We start from the raw sequence: 18,970 nt of genomic DNA, 5'->3' as shown, positions 1-18,970 counted from the left end.
GTTAGCTGGGTCGACCAGGATCTCCAGGGACCCTAGGATGAGTACATAGCACATGCAGAATTAGGGAGGCAAGGGCGGGGTGCTTAACTCATTATTAACTGGGTTTTTTTTTTTTTTTTTTTTTGCAGAAACTAATATCTGAGGCTGGCTATTTTTATTTTGACCGGCCAAAAAAATAATTCTGTTATTTTATTAACACTTGGCGGGTTATTATATGCAATAGTTACACCTGGCACACCCGTGTAAAGTCTTCTAATTTTCATGAAATGTTGTCTTCAATCCACTCTTCTGTAGAAGCAAAGGAAGTTCAGCACCGTGACTTTCATTTTCACTTTTTGTGTCAGAATCAATCACTAAGGTTTTTTGTCTTTTTGTTGTTCTAATGTTCACATTGTCTGAATCAGAACCGTATTCTGAAGAACTGGCATCTTCTGAAACACTAGTACATATGTCATGTGGACAATCAAGGTATCTGCATAAGATTCACTGAAAAATTCTTTTTTTTTCATTCAAAGTTTCGCAATGCGTCATTTTTGAAAATTTTGCATTTATAATATACACAAGGCTGAAACAGAAACCTAGTGGAGCAAAATGTGAAAGATAATGACAATCATAATTTGTACAGTGAACCCTTGATCAGTTTTAAGCTCTCACAACTTCACCCGGTGATGTTCACGGGATCACTCTCTGAAAACGTATTGAAAAGTCTCCAGTCCATACTGTTCAGGTAACAAAAGAGATATTAATATATCTCTGGTCAAAACTGTGTTAACAAAGAGGAGCATGACAAAGGAACAGCGAATGGATTGAAAGGGGAAATGCCAATCAAGGGAGGCCATGGAACAAATGATTGCAGTAATCCAGGTGTGACATTGCAAAGTCCCTGATTAGTCAACATTGGAGAATTTTTAGTGAGCAAATAAATGGCCCATGTGAAAGTGAAAGTCGCTCAGTTGTGTCCGACTCTTTGCAACCCCATGGGCAGTAAGTAGCCCGTCAGGCTCCTCTGTCATGGAATTCTCCAGGCAAGAACACTTGGAGTGGGTTGCCATTCCCTTATCCAGGGGATCTTCCTGACCCAAGGATTGAACCCAGGTCTTGTGCATTGCAGGCAGATTCTTTACGGTCTTATCCACTAGGGAAGACCAGATGGTCCATAGTCGCTCCATAATATGCAAACTTTCCCGGTTCTTAGTATGAAGAAGATGTGTTTGCCCATTCTGTTTTCTAAAGGGCACTAATGTTCAGAGTTGAGTCCAAGCATGTTCACAAAAAGTGTTTGGAATTTTTCTAATTGCATCTTGGATGTGATTTTTATGAGCTGTATTAATTTCTTTCCACATAAATAGCTGTAATAGTGCTGCAATCTATGGCCTGTTTAAATTAGTTTATATTGTTTCCTGTTTTCTTAGTGATCTTTCCCCTGAAGACAGAATTGAATTTTCATTCAGATATTGAAAATGACCACTCCCAACACACTCATGTAGCCATTCAGAAGGAGCTGCCGGCTTAGCCTTAATTAATATAAATTCACTTCTTGCATGGCAACAAATATTGACTAGACTTAACCAATCACATGTTAACTAATGTTTTCATGGTTAATTTAAATGTAGTGCATCAGTCATCCATGAGCCTGCTACAGAAAGTTCAGAAATGATGAAACTGGAAGTTTTCAAAACTATATACTAAGCCATATGTACATATGTATATGATATATCTAATATATAATATGTATTTTATTTTATTCACATATATTGAGAATGGAATCTGCCTACTATTGCTTGTTATGATAGTAGCAAGTCTCTTGCCTACTTACTTTTTCATTGCTTTTTCGTTGTGTATTTTTAATTGCTTAATCCTAAAATTGCTCTCTCTCTGAAAACTATGTATTAACTATAATCTACTGGCGAACTTACACTTTAGGTCTAAGAGTGAAGAGCAATAAAAATTGGCTTTTAGATCATTTAAGCAAACATCTGTTTTTAAAATTTAAGTGTGTTCTTCCTGACACTAAGGGTATTTATGATCTGTGTAACCACAAGCAAGAGAAGAAAAACCGTGCCCATTCATGGGTGAAAGGAAGATGGGGCCCCATTGTTTGTGCGTGCTCGCTCGCTCTCTCTCTTGTTCTCTCTCTCTCTTGCTCTCTCTCTGTCTCTCTCTCGTTTAGGATTTTTCTTTGTGTTACACAGAGATGAAAAAGTCACAGCAAAGGGGGAGAATGGTCCATGAAGTCAATAGTTCCCTTTTCTGTTGTTATCGTTTAAGAAGCCGGGGGGCAGGTAGAAAAGATTTCTTAAAGGCATCAGGTAGATTTCTGCTGTCTTTTCAGAGGCCCATTCTCTTAACATACATAGGCAGGGAGAGAGGCAGAGAGTGGAAGGGAGGCAGAGTTTATTCTGACTGTAAGTGTTGCAGTGGGGCTCCCACAAGCATCATGCTAAATTATGGGCCTCTCCTCGGGCTGAACACGGTGTTAAGTTGTATGATGGACTCTGTACTAGCCCGCTCCGATCCATGAAATGAGATAAGAAACTCGTGCAGCTGGAGTTCACTGAGGGTTGAACTCAGACTGAAATCCCAGAGTTAACAGAACTGCATGGGCCAGCCATGACGCTGAACACGTGCACACACTCGCTCAGCGGCAGGTTGAAATTGGCAAGGAAACTTGAGTCCTTCCTGTGCAGGCTGCCCCGTGGGCCTTCCTCAGGCCAGTTATCTCCTCAGATCAAAGCGTGAGGGCCCCGGGGGCAGGTTTGCTCAGGAATAAAGCTTTGATCCCCAAGCCCAGACAGGCACCACCTGGACGGGAGAGGACTAGAGATGGTGGCCCATCAGCAGCGCGATTTCCAGCCTGGAGAGGGCAGAACCCGCTCCACGGGCACGGGGCAGGCTAGCCTGCCTGCGTACAGTGCACGTACTTCTGGGGCAGGCAGCAGCCGCAGCCGTGAAGTCGTGCCCCGGTCTGGGAGGGGATGCCTGGGAGAAAAGGGATGAAGGGTTTTTCTGTAGCGCTCTGCAAAACTCAGAAAGCACTCTGCAAATGCACGCTTCGTATGGGGTGTAAAATACTAACAGTGCCTGATTAGAAAATATCTGGGTAGTAAAATAAAATAAGATCCCTTTACTAAATATGAATCACCCTCTATCTGTTCATCTGGAGTGTGTGTGCGTATATGTATGTATGTGTGTGTGTGAATATGGATTTGTGTGTATGTATATATGACCAATATATAATATATAAACAATAACGCACACACATACACAGCGTACAAGGATGTCTCTGGTGTTCCTCTAATGGAAGGAACATAGTAGCCGCTCGGTATTTGTCAAATAAATGAGTAAGTATCTGAATCTTTTAGTCTTAATTTTCCTCCTGATATTTAGGACCCTGACTCCGTTTCCTTGGAAAATGCAGGATATTTTTGTTTTCTTTATTTTTACAATAATTCTTATTGGAGTGTAATTAATTTATAATGTGTTCGCTTCTAGGATATTTTTCATAGATTATGTTTTTAGAGGCTAGAAAAATACAAAAACGAAAGACTTCTCAAGTTTAGAAAACAAGCCCAGCGCTTGCAGCGGCAGGATTGATTTGTGTTGTAGTAACTGACATACAACTTCCGGTTCCAATTAATCACCTCCAGACTTGCTTTTTTCCCATGTCCAAGCCGTACAACAGAGATCTGCTCCAGTAACTGTTTGCAAACAGGCAAGTCTATTTGCTTTCTTTTGAAATGAACTTTATCACTTACTTGCAGGTGGAACCTCCTGGCCCCTACCCCAAGCCCCATACTCCTAAATCAAACACAGATGGATTTCTAGCAGCCTCCCCCAACACACACACTGACCCCCACGCCCCCCAGGAAGAGGTCCTCTTTTGTTGAAAGCATGGAAATGGTCTAGTTTTCACCATAATCAAATATGTTATAGTAAACCTAAAGTCAACCTAAAGTGAAATTGGTTTTGAACTGCAGCAGAACAAGAATTGACCTATTGCTACTACCAGCTTGGGAACAATATCTTACATCATGACTACTTTTAAAAGTAATTTCACCCGTCATCCACATCCTGCCCATAACTCAGTAGATTCTAAGTCAGAAAACTGATATTGCTGTATGCTGTTACCAATAAAAGAATAAGGAAATGAACTGGAGGCCAAACAGGTAACAGTTTTTTGAGCCAGTCTTGAGAAAGAGAAATCTGGGTTTGGTGGAGAATGCAGTTGTGTCATATTTCAAAGGATCCCCAGAACAGATCTTCTGAAACTGGGCTCACCAAGTTGGTAATCTGAGGGTAAGCCACTCTTTGTTTCTTGGGTGGCTTTGTAGTGCCGTGCAGTCAGATGAGGAAAGAGAAGCTAAGTGATGATGGAACCATTAGGTGCAGGAAAGCTCACAAGGTCAAGTTGTGGCCATTAGTGGCTCAGAGGGTGAAGAATCTGCCTGCAATGCGGGAGACCTGGCTTAGATCCCTGGGTTGGGAAGATCTCCTGGAGAAGGGAATGGCTACCCACTCCGGTATTCTGGCCTGGAGAATTCCATGGACAGAGGAGCCTGGCGGGCTACAGTCCATGGGGTCTCAAAGAGTCGGACACGATTCACCAACTAACACACACTCACATATACACAGGATGGACTGTGCTATGCCTTTGGAGAGGACCTGAAGTGAAAACCAAGACCTTGCCTTGGCATGATTTGAACTTGGTGGTCTTCCATTTGCAGACGACAGCAAGTTTTCAGAGGCCATCACGGTGCTGCTGTCCTGGATCGAGCGAGGGGAGGTGAACCGGCGGTCCGCAAACCACTTCTACTCCATGGTGCAGTCAGCCAACAGCCACGTGCGCCGGCTGATGAACGAGAAGGCCACCCACGAGCAGGAGATGGAGGAGGCCAAGGAGAACTTCAAAAACGCCTTAACCGGCATCCTCACTCAATGTAAGTAAGATTTCTGGGGGCCATCTCTTTTTGTCGTGATGTTGCCTTTTCTTGTGTACTCATTTTTTTTTTTTCCCATTTGGGGGTAAGTAGTCCCATAGTTTCCCATCTTACTTCATACCGAATGGCCAAACCTCATAACCAGTTTCATGTTCTGTGGCATCTTGGAGGAACACGGACCCCGCCCTGAGAGCTTACTTCTCAAGGTGAGCAACGTTTCTGTAGCTTTTCCGCAGAACACCCCGTCCGGGCCTCAGGGCGGGGTGGACAGATGCTCCCATGCCTGCTGGACCCTCCGCAGTCCACACCACCCCTCAGGGCAGCCACCGTCCCCCATAGGCTGGGTACACAGAGCCCACGTCCTCCCTGCACTGAGAGTAGAAGCAGCCCCAGAACACACTGTCCTCGTTATCCTTGGGCTCTGTTTAGGAGGAAGGTTAGACAGACTCCTCCTCAGGATCCTTTTCATGTGGGGTGAGCCTTGGCTGTGAACACGGGCAACTCAGGAGCAGAGATCTTTCAGTGCTATTATTTTTTTTTTTTTTTTGGTCCTTTCTTCATTGAAAAAGCAAATTGCCTTCACCACTTAATGCCGGTGATCATTCCCATCTAGATCCTAAACTGATGAAATGGTGTAAACAGGGCTTTCTCATAGAACAATGGTTAGGGTAATTACCCAGGGCTCTATTCAAAAAAAGGACGGATTTTTTTTTTATTTTTATGGGCGTGCTCTCTGTGTCTGTGGCCGCATGCATCACAGCTGCTGATGTGCCCTCGCCTGGTAAAAGCCACTGAATGGCACTGTGACAGTGCCACGCTCCATTCCACACCAGGTGCAAGGTCCCACACAGGACGGTGACACATGCAATTTACATACTCAGTCTGAGGATAAGTATTATTTTCAATGATACACTATGCCAAAATACCCATCACCTCTTTCATCAGTATAAACTCCAGCAATAATGTGCCTGATAGGATGGAAAGAGAAAAGGGAAGGAAAAACCAGAAGCCTCGCTGTAAATGTGTTTTATTTGACTTTGTTGTCAAAAGACCATTTTTGCTACAGTGTCAAATAACTCCCAAACATAAACTCTGATAAGTGACCAGATATCCAGCATGACACCAACCTAGGACACCTGTCTTTACAGGAACAATAGAACTGGTATATCTCATAGACGTCACCGTCAGACTGCCTTCCCTAGATTCCCTAGTGGTGAGCAATGACCTTTTACCCGGCTGTGTATGCCCGGCAGTTCTGAAGTTTGGGTTACTAGAGCTAGGATAAATACACTAACACCCAGACCACCTGTAAAGGAGAGAAATAGAGAATGGATTTAGTAGGTGGAGGAGGGGTAGGGTGGGTTGGTAGCAGAGACCAGGAAAGGCCACACCAATTCTAATAATACAACCTCTGCAAAGTTGAGGCAAGAAGCCAGCTGTCTGAACAATAGAATGATCACCGATTACCCTTTGCATACTAGCATCAGTTTTAAATAAATCCTCATTCCTATGCAGTTTATCGTCCCACTGGGCAGGGAAGATTCGATCCTTAACTCTCACAAGGAATATAGGAAGGCGTTAGAATAGGGGAGGGCTTTCGTTTTTTCTGGCAGTATCTTTTCCAAGAAGCCCCTGTTAAAAACAAGCACGCAATCATGTGGCTGAGTGAACAGGACATGTCCAACCTTACACAGGTAGAAGTGGGCCAAGGTGTGAAACCACTGAGAGACAGACAGACAGGTGTAGCACGTGGGGATACCAACACCAGCTTGTTACTCCTGATCAAGGCTGAACCGGATCACGGGACTGAGATCTGCAGCCATGGTGGGCTCCCCAGTGCTGACCTGGGGGTTGAGCTTCCAGCCACAGGCAGTGCTGAGGACCACAGGCTTCTTCCTGCGGAGCCTGTATCTGTATGCGCCACATCACATGTGGAGAAGCTGATGGGAATGAGTACAGGTGACCCTCGAGTGATGTACATGTGATGAAAAATCCGAGTGTAGCTTTGCAGCCGGCCCTCCCTGTCTGGGGTTCCATATCTAAGCATGGATGATGCCATATTGTAGTACAGTATATGTGAGTGGACCCACACAGCTCAAACCCGTGTTAGTCAAGGGTTCACTGTATTCTGTCCAGGCAAGCGGATTTACTTTCTCCCTCCGTGCAAAGGAGAGAATGAAGGGCCAGAGCAAGGCCAGAGATTTTGGAGGAAGATCCCGTCTCATGGAAATCATAGAAATGGAGATTACTCTCATAGACACCGCTTAGGCACCTCACCTGTACAATATCAAAAGTTCAGTTCTTGCTTTTAATCTTCAAACCTGCCCCTCTTTGGGTTTTTCCTTCCCATTTTACTAATTCTCCGACTCAGATCCTGTTGAGTACTTTTCACACCCACCATCTCCCACCACCAAAATCCATCTAGGCTATCAGGAAATCCCATTGTTTCAGCATTCAAATTGGCCCACTTTTCTTCATTTTCACTATAGCCTTTCAAGTGCAGGCTGCCTGAACGATGATGGTGTCTGGGAGTAATAGAAACCCCCCACCAAACTTGATCTTAACAAATGGAGAGTTTTCGTTCTCCATACGGTGAAACCCAGAGTGTTGGCACTGGTTTGGTAGTTGAAAAGCGCCAGGCCTGAGGTTTCTGTGATGTTATTAGCTTTCTTAGATAGTTGTCTAAGAGGTCTGCTGTTTCTCCTGCCATCACTTCTTTTTTTACTAGCTGGAATCACAGAAGAAAAAGGAGAGGAGGAAAGAAAGAGGAAAGGGCTGTACCTTTAAAACAGAAAAGCAAAACTTGCCAAAAAGTCCCCAACAGGCTTCTATTTATGTCTTGTGCAGAAGTATTACATGCGGCCATGCCAAGCTATTTATACAAGGAAAATGGGAAACAGACTCTTTTGACTGGACCCATTTCCCTCCAGAATAAATCTGGAGTTCAGGTAAGGAAGGAGGGGAGAATGGCTGCAGGCAGACATTTTGCAGTTTCTGCCATGTGTGATTCTTCCCTTTCCACCTTACTCCAGCTCAATCTATTTTTCACACATCATCTGACATAATTCAGAGCACATCTTCTCCACTGAAATCCCTTGAGTAGATTCCCATTGCACTTAAAATAACATTCATCTTCCCAAGCTCACTGTGCTTGCCTCTTCTGCTTCAGCTTTCGCTCGACTCACAAGGCGTCATCTCCATTGGCCTTTTTCCTGCTGAGCCCATCAAAGCTCCCTCCCATCTCTGAGCCATTCCATTCCCTCTGTCTGATGTTCTCGTCCTTGCAGTCTGCAATCTAGAATCCTTCTCATCCTTTCAGTCCTGGCTGTAAGACCATCCTATCAGAGAGGCCTTCCTGATCTCCCCTCTCCTAGCAGGCTCACCATTCATATTTCATCAGTCCCTCAGAGCACTTATCCAAATGGGTGCATGCTAAGTCACTTCAGTCGTGTCTGACTCTTTGTGACCCTGTGGACTGTAGCCTACCGGGCTCCTCTGTCCATGGGATTCACCAGGCAAGAATACTGGAGTGGGTTGCCATGCTGTCCTCCAGGGGGATATTCCCGACCCAGAGATGAAACCTGCATCTCATGTCTCCTGTGTTGGCGGTTGGGTTCTTTACCCCTAGCACCACCTGGGAAGCCCATCTAAATGGATATAATTTGATAAATTGTCTGGTTATGATTATTATAAGTGTCACAAAGGAAAATGTATGTGTCTCTTAGTCACCGATGTGTATCAGGTGCCTGGGATGTGGAAATATGCAAGAAATAAATATTCCATGGGTGAGGGAGTGAGTGAATGAATGAGTGCATTGCAAAGAAGACAGGAAGTAAGCCTGAAACAGTGAGCTAAGACGTTTCTAGGAACCTCCCAGAAGAGTTTTTCACCAGTGTTAGTCCTGTCTGTGGAGTTTTCACCTTGCATGTATAATCAAACAGACTGAATAGAGAGCTCACCAGCTATGCTTTTGTTGGAGATCGTTATATTTTACCAGACTTGGTTGCAGGCCAGAGGATATAAGGAGAGTTGAGGTAGCAAAATAAACACCAAAGTTCACATTGACATCTCCCACTTGTCACCGTCTAACAGCCTGTGCATTCCCCATCTCCCTGTTAGTATTTAAGAGATTCCTCCATAACCCTGTATTTTGATCCTGGAAGTATTTCGGCAGCCAACAGAAACGGTGAAAAGCCCAGGTGAACTTGATGGCCCCCAGGGCTGTCCAAGGGCTACACGCCTCAGCCGGAAGCTCTGAGAGGCCTTCGAGTGAATCATCAATAGCCGGGACCCTTGAGGGTGACTTGAAAATATGCAGATCCTTTCAATGTGAGCCTCAGCTGGAGTTAGACCTCTGAGATAGAACAGGCATTGCACAGCTCACTGAACAACCAGAATTTTCCGTTCATTTCTGTGTGCTGTTACAAAGATGACAATTCCCCAGATGCAAAAGGGATCCAGATTCTAACATGAAATTCGTCATGAAAGTGTTAGTGGTAACCTGGCTAACGTGGTAGGTATGTGTACATTTCATCCGCCTTTGAATTTTGAAACAGATCTTGTTTCAGGTCTGGTGGAGTTAATGTTTCTCGGTCTCCACCACATTCTCTGCTTCCCCAGCTGGCTTCAGGCTGAGTTTGGTATCCATAGAGCTGCCTCTAAAGTAATAGCTGCTGAAGTCCACAGCAGTCTTCATACTTGTCAAATTTTCCAAAAGCAGAACCAGTCAAACCCCCCATTTGTCGGCTTTAATATTCCTGGCAGACACTGCGAGAGTCACATTTGGCTTTCTCCTTTAGAATTAGATTAAGATTGTAAAGCACTAAGATTCAGGAATGACATCTCAGCTTTGACTCTGCAAAGTGGCTGGAAATCTGCTGGTTACTTGGCAGTGTCTTCCTCCCACTTAAAAGATCCCCACAATTGTTCTAGCGTCCCATGGGAGCCTTTCTATTAGAAAGCCAAGTCTCAGGGAGTTGTTCATAGGTAGTTTGGGAGCAGGTCTATTGTTGAACTAACTTGTTACAGTAAGTGGGGTTGGCCTGGCATTGAAGGCGGTGTCCATCTAACAACTTCCAGGAAAATTCAGGTATATTCCAAAGGTCCAAGTGCAGTTAAAGTGTGAATGCCTATATAGATTTTGTTGAACGGGGAAAGGGAAATTGCATGAAATGTTAGTCCATTAAGCTGGGTTGAATGCATGTATCTCCTTGCTTTGCGGATCACATTTGTCCTTGTTTTCATATTTGAACAAATAGCATTTGCTCAAAGGGGAAACAAAATCAAGAGCCATGAATAATAATATAAAGTTGTGATTTATTTCAAGGTCTGCATCAGAGGCCAGCAGTTACCTTCTAGCTTTGTTGGTATTCAGTTCCGCCAACATTTATTTAAGTTCTGACTTTCTTCCTGTCTCCAGCCTTCACCCCAGGGTGGGCTATGTAATTATAATCCAATGGGCATTGTTTCCATGTGGACCCTGGTGTAGCGTGTCAAAGGGCAGCAGCTAAACCCAACCAAGAGTTTGGGGAGTACAGCATCCACTCGTATTTTGGATCATTTTCCACCTCTGACTATGAATGTGCAGTTTTCCAAGATGTTTAGGTGAGAGCCTCCTTTATCCTGCTGGGGCCCCTGGGTCTTTCCCTTTCTTTCAAGGCCAGCTGGATAGATTCTCATTTACTAGATATGAAGAAAGGGAAAAAGACAATTCAGTGCAGGTGAATCATCTCATCCTTATGCCATTTTATTCTCACATCATCCTTTTTTCATCTTTATGTCATCTCTTAACCTGCCCATTGAGCAGAAACTCCTCCTGGTTTCCCAAGTGAGAGACTTTCAGGTTTTGATCTTCTTCGCTTTTTAAACATTAATACCTCCAAGGAAACTCCCCATAGGCCTGCCTGAGTTCAGTTTTTCAGTTATGAGCAAAGCTTGTCATTTCAAAGCTCAGAGAGAAACTGTTTATAAAGTTGAGGAAGCATGTTCTACGGCTCTCAATTATTAATATGCATGCCAAGATGATCAATTGGGCATGCCTTGTTACAACACGCACACACGTCTGATGAAAATTTAAACACTCCGTGATCATGCCACTCTGGGACTTTCCCAGCACACTCCTCGGTGAGAGAGGAGACGGGGAAGGGAGGAAGGTGTGGAAAAGGCAAACAGGAAGCAGATGGTGATGGAGAAGGGCCTAGTGATGCTAAGAATATGTGCCATCACGGAGGGCTTCCCTGGTGACTCAGTGGTAAAAAAGCTGCCCGTCATGCAGGAGAACTCTGCTCCATGTTATGTGGCAGCCTGAGTGGGAGAGGAGTTTGGGGGAGAATGGATACATGTGTATATGTGGCTGAGTCCCCTCACCTTTCAGCTGAAACTGGCACAGCATTGCTAATTGGCTCTGTGCACGTGCTCAGTTGTGTCTGACTCTTGGCGACCCCTTGGACCGTAGCCCCCCAGGCTCCTCTGTCCGTGGGGTTTTCTAGGCAAGAATACTGGAGTGGGCTGCCATGCCCTCCTCCAGGGGATCTTCCCAACCCAGAAGTCGAACCCAGGTTTCCCACATGGCAGGTGGAATCTTTACCATATGAGCCACCAGGGAAGCCCAAGAATACTGGAATAGGTAGCCTATCCCTTCTCTAGGGGATCTTTCCGACTCAGTAATCAAACCGGGGTCTCCTGCATTGCAGGTGGATTCTTTACTAACTGAGCTATCTGGGAAGCCCCTAACTGGCTCTACCCTAATACAAAGTAAAGTTTTTTAAAAAAAGAGTACATGCCATAAATATTAACGAGCAGAACAGAAAAGTAGAAATTGTTGAGTGTCAGACCTGGAGGGGGGACTTCAGACACTTGTGGGCCCAAACCTTCTCATTTTAGAGAAGAGAAAACTGAGGTTCTGAGACCAGACCTCTTGGGCCCCCACCATTTAGCAGTCTGTGGGTAGCTTAGAAACCAAGACTCAGCTTCTCAGACAGTTCACTTTCTTTGTGTGATGTGTGTTCGTGAAAGCTGAAAATGATGAGAGGAGGATGTTATAAATATGAATTTATAGTTTGCAGGTGGGGGTAAAGAAGTGTGCTGGCATCACACCGAATAGAAATGCTACAACATGGTTAGAAAAGGAAGTCTTTGCCTCTAGCACAACCCTCTCTCTCACCTCCACGCTTGGACCTCCCCCCTGTCTCTTGTCCGATAAGAACCAAAGCTCCTATCGCACCTCCTCGGGGAACTTTTCCTGTCTTTTCTACACATAACCACCACCCTCTCTCCTCCCTTCTGTGGCGCTTGTTAATACTGTCCGCTTGAGCATTTGATGATTTTCTAAGCATCAGGTTTTGGGGGTTTGGCTTGTTCCTCTAGCACGATTTTAGGCTAACCAAAGACAGAGTCCATCTGCTATTCTCTCTTCTTACCTCGCTGTACCACTTTCAGACGTGATACTTGTAAGCACCTCAGTACAAGTGTTGGTTGTTGATCAGATATGGTAGACGAAACTGAAGATTGGAAATTGCAATGGAACCTGTTAACCTAAAACTCATTCTCAGTGTTGGATTTTGAGGTAAGCCATAATCTCATCTGACTTTGCTCTAATATACCCTTCCCCTTAAAAGTGAAATACACAGAGTGTACCGTAGTTGAGAATTTTGTAGAAGTAGTATTGTAGCACTGTTATTAATATTGTTTTAACCTGCCGATTGGAAAGGTTAGAACCATCATGCAAATTTGCTTTGTACCTTTATGATAGGGAATGGCATCAACCTCGTCTTAGATCTCAAAAACAGTGGAAAGACTTTCAACCAGGCACCAGGAGATCCTGATTTTAGTCCCAGCTTGATCATAAGTTAGGCAGGTCACTTTAGGAAAGATCCTGAAGCTCCTTGAGTCTTGTTTCATCATCTCTATGGGGAAAGTGTTCGACCAGACGATCCCGTAGGATTGTATCTTCCCACTCTGGAAGTACCCCCTGTCCTTATCCTATCAGCCGGCTTCCCAGGTGACTCAGTGCTAAAGAATCCTCCTGCCAGTGCAGTGGACGGGGGAGGAGGGGTTCGATCCCTGGGCCAGGAAGATTGCCTGGAGTAGGAAATGGCAACCCACTCCAGTATTCCTGCCTGGGAATCCCTGTGGACAGCGGGGGCTGGCGGTCTACAGTCCACGGCGTCACAAAGTCGGGCACAACTGACCACACACGCGTATTGTATTGTATCAACAGCTTCAGCCCCTGAACATCCCTGAATGTCTGCACACGGCCAGCACCTGCCAGGACCCAGCCAGGATGTCAGTGGCTCCTGAGCTGATCACAGAACAGAGGATCGGCGGGTGCCCCCCACCCATGCCTGTCCCCACTCTGCCCCACTGCGGGTTACAGCTCCAGGTGGCACTGTGAGCTTTAAGCCACGTTTGCCCCCTGAGATCATGTGTGACTACTGATCGGCCAAAATTCATATCAGAGAGGCTGCACCTTGCATCTCCTCTGGCACGTCCTCATCTGTTTTCTTGACTGAAATCGTAAAAGCCTCTGGTGTCTGAATGAATGATGACACCCATCCACGATATTTACAGGGTCCCTATTAAGTGCCAGGTAGCGCGCAGAGGGCTGGAGTGAAATGTGAGGGGTGTCTGATCTCCCTCTAAACCCCAACCCCCCCCCTTTCAGGCAGATTGGCATCCTTGTTCACATTTCTCCCGCCTAAAAGGCTTTCTCTGAAATCATTTCCTCCTTAGGAACTTCTGAGCCAAACTTTTCAGTTTATTATTAGTATTTTTTTAAATTTCCACCAAGGGAAATTTGGCTCCCATGTCCCTGCTGTCGGGAAAAAAAGAGTTTTATGAAGTGTTAAAATGTTTTCCCATGTCTGTGGTCGTCATCGCTGTTGTACATCCTTGGGAAGGAAGTTCCCCATGACTGCCTTAGCCACTCGCCAGGTTTTCTGCTTTTCCTCTAAATTACACAGATGGCTATATTTTCTAGTGTTGTCAGTGCTGCAAATGAAAGTTTCATTAAAAAAAAAAAACCTCTTGGCTCTAGGGGAAAAAATATCCAGAGACAATATCTTTTGTAATAACTTCCCAGTCAATGATAAGCACAGTTTTCTGTTCCATAGGACAGCAAAGCAGATAGCAGAAGTTTCTAGAAATTTGGCAGAACTGAGTTGAGCCTTTTTGGTATCGCCTCCGTCTGTCTGTCTGTCCTTCTATGCGTGCTCGGTCATGTCCAACTTTGTGACCCCCATGTAGCCCGCCAGGCTCCTCTGTCCACAGGATTCTCCAGGCAGGAATAGCAGAGTGGGTTGCCATTTTCCTTCTCCAGGGGTTCTTCCTTGACCCAGGGATAGAACCCAGGTCTCCTGTGTCTCCTGCATTGGCAGGCGGATTCTTCACTGCACCACCCGAGGAGGCATACCTGTACCTATATATATGGTTGGTTAAGTAATACACTATGATATTGGCCTTTCTTTTAAAATGTAAGGATAGCAAAAGATGAGAGAGAAGTTACGTGTCACACTCTGGAACAATGAAGAATTTTAGAGGGCTATATTTTAAGAATTAACATACAAATGTTGCGTGAAACACAGAACTTCAGGAAATATTAGATCTAACTCTCGGGCGCTAAGGATGAAAGCCTTTCCCCTGTTGATCCGAGCCCAGTTTCAGGGTCTGGGAAAGAAACCACTTCCCAGGGCAAGGGGGAGGGGAAGAGGAGGAGAAACGGGGGCAGGGGGCTCCTGTGAGGAAACAGCCTCTGAGCTACTTTGGAAAGAATCACACGTTTAAAAGAAATATCTTTTACCAAAGACCCTTTAAAGCCACAGGTCCTTCACATTAGATCTGAGGGAAAGTGAGGGGCCAGGAAAGTTCCTTGAAGGCCGACGCGTCCGTAACTCTCTGTGCAACTGAGAAGGGAGTACAAGTTAGTATGTGTGCTCAAAGAAAGGACACCGTCCCGTGCAGCTGGTGAGAGCGCAGCCACAGACGGCGGGAGAGCTCTGTTGGAGGAGCCAGGAGGCTCAGGTGGGCCTGCCCCGCTCAAGCAGGTCGGCATGTGAGCTGAGAAGCCATTTGTCCCTTCACAAGAAGTTTGTGGGTGTCTATGTGGTGGGACGACAGGGATAGGAAGGATGCACGGGGCTGACTGGTCCACCTCTCTTGACCAAGGGATTCAAACTGAGGTAGGTTTCTGCAGGCTGCGTGGCTGCTGAGAGGTGGAGCCGCAGCCTCAGCCACGCAGCCTCGCTGCCCCTCCCCGCCCTCCCAGGGTACCCCGAAGCCCTCCGCCACTCCTAGACCCCTAAAAGCTCTCACCCAGCCCTGCCTTGAGCTTTCCCGGCCGAGGCATTTGTTCAACAACAGTGACAAACAGAAGCAGGACAGATTTTCTTAACAGATGAAAGCACGTGCTGAGGATGCACCGCAAGAGGGATCAGTTGCAGTCTGGCAGACAGGCGAGCAGGGGCCCACTTTCCAGACTCTCAGACTTCCTTGGTGTCTTTCAGATTGGAGAGGGCTCAATGCAGTTTCTTGTCCCATCATCGTTGTTCGGTCGCTCAGTCATGTCCGACTCTTTGCCACCCCATGGACCACAGCACACCAGGCCTCCCTGTCTGTCACCAACTTCTGGAGTTTGCTCAAACTCACGTCCATTGAGTCGGTGGTGCCATCCAGCCATGTCATCCTCTGTCGTCCCCTTCTCCTCCTGCCTTCAATCTTTCCCAGCATCAGAGGCTTTTCTGATGACTTAGAAAGAACTAATGACTTAGTTCTTCACAACAGGTCGCTGAAGTATTGGAGCTTCCGCTTCAGCATCAGTCCTTCACACATCCATACATGACTACTGGAAAAACCATAGCTTGGACTGGATAGATCTTTGTGGGCAAAGTAATGTCTCTGCTTTTTAATATGCTGTCTAGGTTTGTCAGAGCTTTTCTTCCAAGGAGCAGGCATCTTTTAATTTCATGGCTGAAGTCACCGTCCACAGTGATTTTGGAGCCCAAGAAAATAAAGTCTGTCACTATTTCCATTGTTTCTCCATCTATTTGCCATGAAATGATGGGACCTAATGCCATGATCTTTGTTGTTTGAATGTTGATTTTCAAGCCAGCTTTGTCACTCTCCTTCACTTTCATCAGGAGGCTCTTTAGTTCTTCACTTTCTGCCACAAGGGTGGTGTCATCTGCATATCTGAGGTTATTGATGTTTCTGCCAGAAATCTTGATTCCAAACTTGTGCTTCATCCAGCCCAGCGTTTCTCATGATGTACTTGCATAGAAGTTAAATAAGCAGGGTGACAGTATACAGCCTTGACGTACTCCTTTCCCAATTTGGAACCAGTCTATCGTTCCATGTCCGCTTCTAACTGTTGTTTCTTGACCTGAGTACAGGTTTCCTATCAGGCAGGTCAGGTGGTCTGATATTCCCATCCCTTTAAGAATCTTCCGTATTATGTTGTGATCCACACGGTTAAAGGCTTTAGCATAGTAAATGAAGCAGAAGTAGATGTTTTCCTGGGATTCTCTTGCTTTTTCTGTGATCCAGTGGATGTTGGCAATTTGATCTCTGGTTCCTCTGCCTTTTCTAAATCCAGCTTGAACATCTGGATGTTTTCGGTTCACATACTATTGAAGCCTGGCTTGGAGAATTTTGAGCATTACTTTGCTAGCGTGTGAGATGAGTGCAGTTGTGCGGTAGTTTGAGCATTCTTTGGCATTGACTTTCTTTGAGATTGGAATGAAAACTGACCTTTTCCCATCCTGTGGCCACTGCTGAGTTTTCAAAATTTGCTGGCACATTGAGTGCACCACTTTCACAGCATCATCTTTTAGGATTGGAAATAGCTGGAATCCAGATCAGCTGAAATTCCATGACCTCCAGTAGCTTTGTTCTCGTAGTGATGCTTCCTAAAGGCCTGTTTGACGTTGGACTCCAGGATGTCTGGCTCTGCTGCTGCTGCTGCTAAGTCGCTTCAGTCGTGTCCGACTCTGTGCGACCCCATAGACAGCAGCCCACCAGGCTCCCCCATCCCTGGGATTCTCCAGGCAAGAACACTGGAGTGGGTTGCCATTTCCTTCTCCAATGCATGAAAGTGAAAAGTGAAAGTGAAGTCGCTCAGTCGTGTCCAACTCTTAGCGGCCCCATGGACTGCAGCCCACCAGGCTCCTCTGTCCATGGGATTTTCCAGGCAAGAGTACTGGAGTGGGGTGCCATTGCCTTCTCCGATGTCTGGCTCTAGGTGAGTGATCACACTATCGTGGTTATCTGGGTCATGAAGCTCTTTTTTGTACAGTTCTTCTGTGTATTCTTGCCGCCTCTTCTTAATATCTTCTGTTTCTATTAGGTTCATATGTTTCTGTCCTTTATTGTGCATAAACACAAATATTTGGCTTCTTTGTGTTAGAAAATTCTACTTACTTACAGCTTTTCTCCAGCTGTTGTTAAAGTCGTTCCCGCCTCCTTTGACGTCTTCTGCCACCTCCGTTCCAGCAGTTTTCATACTGGGGTTCCTTGGGGCTGTAGCAGTATCTTTGGCGTTTTTTTTCTTCAGTGCCTTGTAAAAGGTCTGGCACTCCCCAGTGTTCATAAGACTTGGGCTTATAGTAGAGATCCACATACAAATGGTTATAAATGCATGATGTGAAGTTGCCCAGATGCTGTTTCCATTTCCAACTTTACCACTTGTCAAGTATGTGACTGGTAACAACACCTCTCTGTGAATCTCAGTTTCTTTGTCAGTGAAACAGGCATAACGATAACTCTTGCCTCAGAGAGTTATGGTTGTTCATCGCTCAGTCATATCCAACTCTTTGCAACCCAATGGACTGCAGCACACCAGGCTTTTCTGTACTTCACTGTCTCCCAGAGTCTGCTCAGACTCAGGTCCATTGAGTCAATGATGCCATCCAACCACCTCATCCTCTGTTGCCCCCTTCTCTTCCTGCCCTCAGTCTTTACCAGCATCAGAGTCTTTGCCAGTGAGTCGGCTCCTCACATCAGGTGGCCAAAGTTTTGGAGCTTCAGCTTCAGCATCAGTACTTCCAGTGGATATTCAGGCTTGATTTCCTTTAGGATTGACTGGTTTGGTCTCCTTGCTGTCCAAGGGACTCTCAAGAGTCTTCTCCAACACCACAGTTTGAAAGCATCAATTCTTTTGTGCTCAGCCTTCTCTATGGTCCAACTCTCATATCCATACATGACTACTAGAAAAACCATAGTGTTCAATATATGGAGAGTTGTTGGGAAATTTAAATGAGATAATATTTTTAAATCAGAGATTCTCAAACTTTTATTATGTGTGAGTATGATCTGGAGACCTTAGAAAAGAGCGTTTGCTAGACTGGTGGTTGCCAGAGACAGAAGGTGGAGGTGCAGGAAAGTGATGAAGGCAGTCAAAAGGCACAAACTTCTAGTTATAAATAATTCCTAGGGATGGAATGTACAGCATGGCAACAATAGTTAACAATACTGTATTGCATACTTTAAAGTTTCTAAGACAGTAAATCTTAAATATTTTTCATCACAAGAAAAAAATATGATACCCAGGTGAGATGATGGATGTTAAGTAACCTTGGGGTAATCATTTCACAATATCTACCTATAGGAAATCATTATGTTGTACACCTTAAATTTACATAATGTCAATTACATCTCAATGAAACTGGGAAAGTGTTTTCAGAAGAATAAGTTGCTGGACCCCACCCCTAGAGTTTCTAATCAGTAAGTGTAGGGGCTCCTTGCATTTTAATAAGTTTTCAAGTGATGCTTATGGTACTGGTCCAGGATCCACATTTTGAAAACCACTGTTTAAAATCGAGTGTAGTGTCTGCCCAGTTAAGTCTAAGTAAGTAGAAATAGCCAACAACTGTTGTCTGATTTTCCTAGCACCACTCATGGAGTTGATGATGACCCAGAGGAAGGCAGGGTCACCATTTTGAAGGTCACAAAGAAGAAGGGACACCCGGAAACTGTATCTCTCCCCTTCCTGATGAATGATAGACAAGCTGACCACTGACAAAGGGGCCGTTTTGACAAATCTG

General features: G+C 45.2%; 1 protein-coding gene across 10 annotated transcripts in view; it reads left to right on the top strand.

Moving 5' to 3' along the window:
- The window catches only part of ENOX1 (ecto-NOX disulfide-thiol exchanger 1), a 513,658-nt gene that overhangs the window by 340,524 nt on the left and 154,164 nt on the right, over window positions 1-18,970 (top strand). For all 10 annotated transcript variants that reach the window (XM_086328859.1, XM_086328858.1, XM_086328857.1 and 7 more), the window contains one exon: window positions 4,725-4,937. In XM_086328859.1, the coding sequence (XP_086184985.1) occupies window positions 4,725-4,937 (213 nt within the window). The remainder of the gene's footprint in view (window positions 1-4,724; window positions 4,938-18,970) is intronic.

Source organism: Bos grunniens, chromosome 12, assembly GCF_055505025.1.
Source record: "Bos grunniens cultivar Pamir isolate PY7600 chromosome 12, Bosgru_T2T1.0, whole genome shotgun sequence".
Lineage (NCBI taxonomy): Eukaryota > Metazoa > Chordata > Mammalia > Artiodactyla > Bovidae > Bos > Bos grunniens.
The sequence above is the reverse complement of the archived record's forward strand: the minus strand, read 5'-3'. Positions and strand labels throughout refer to the sequence as shown.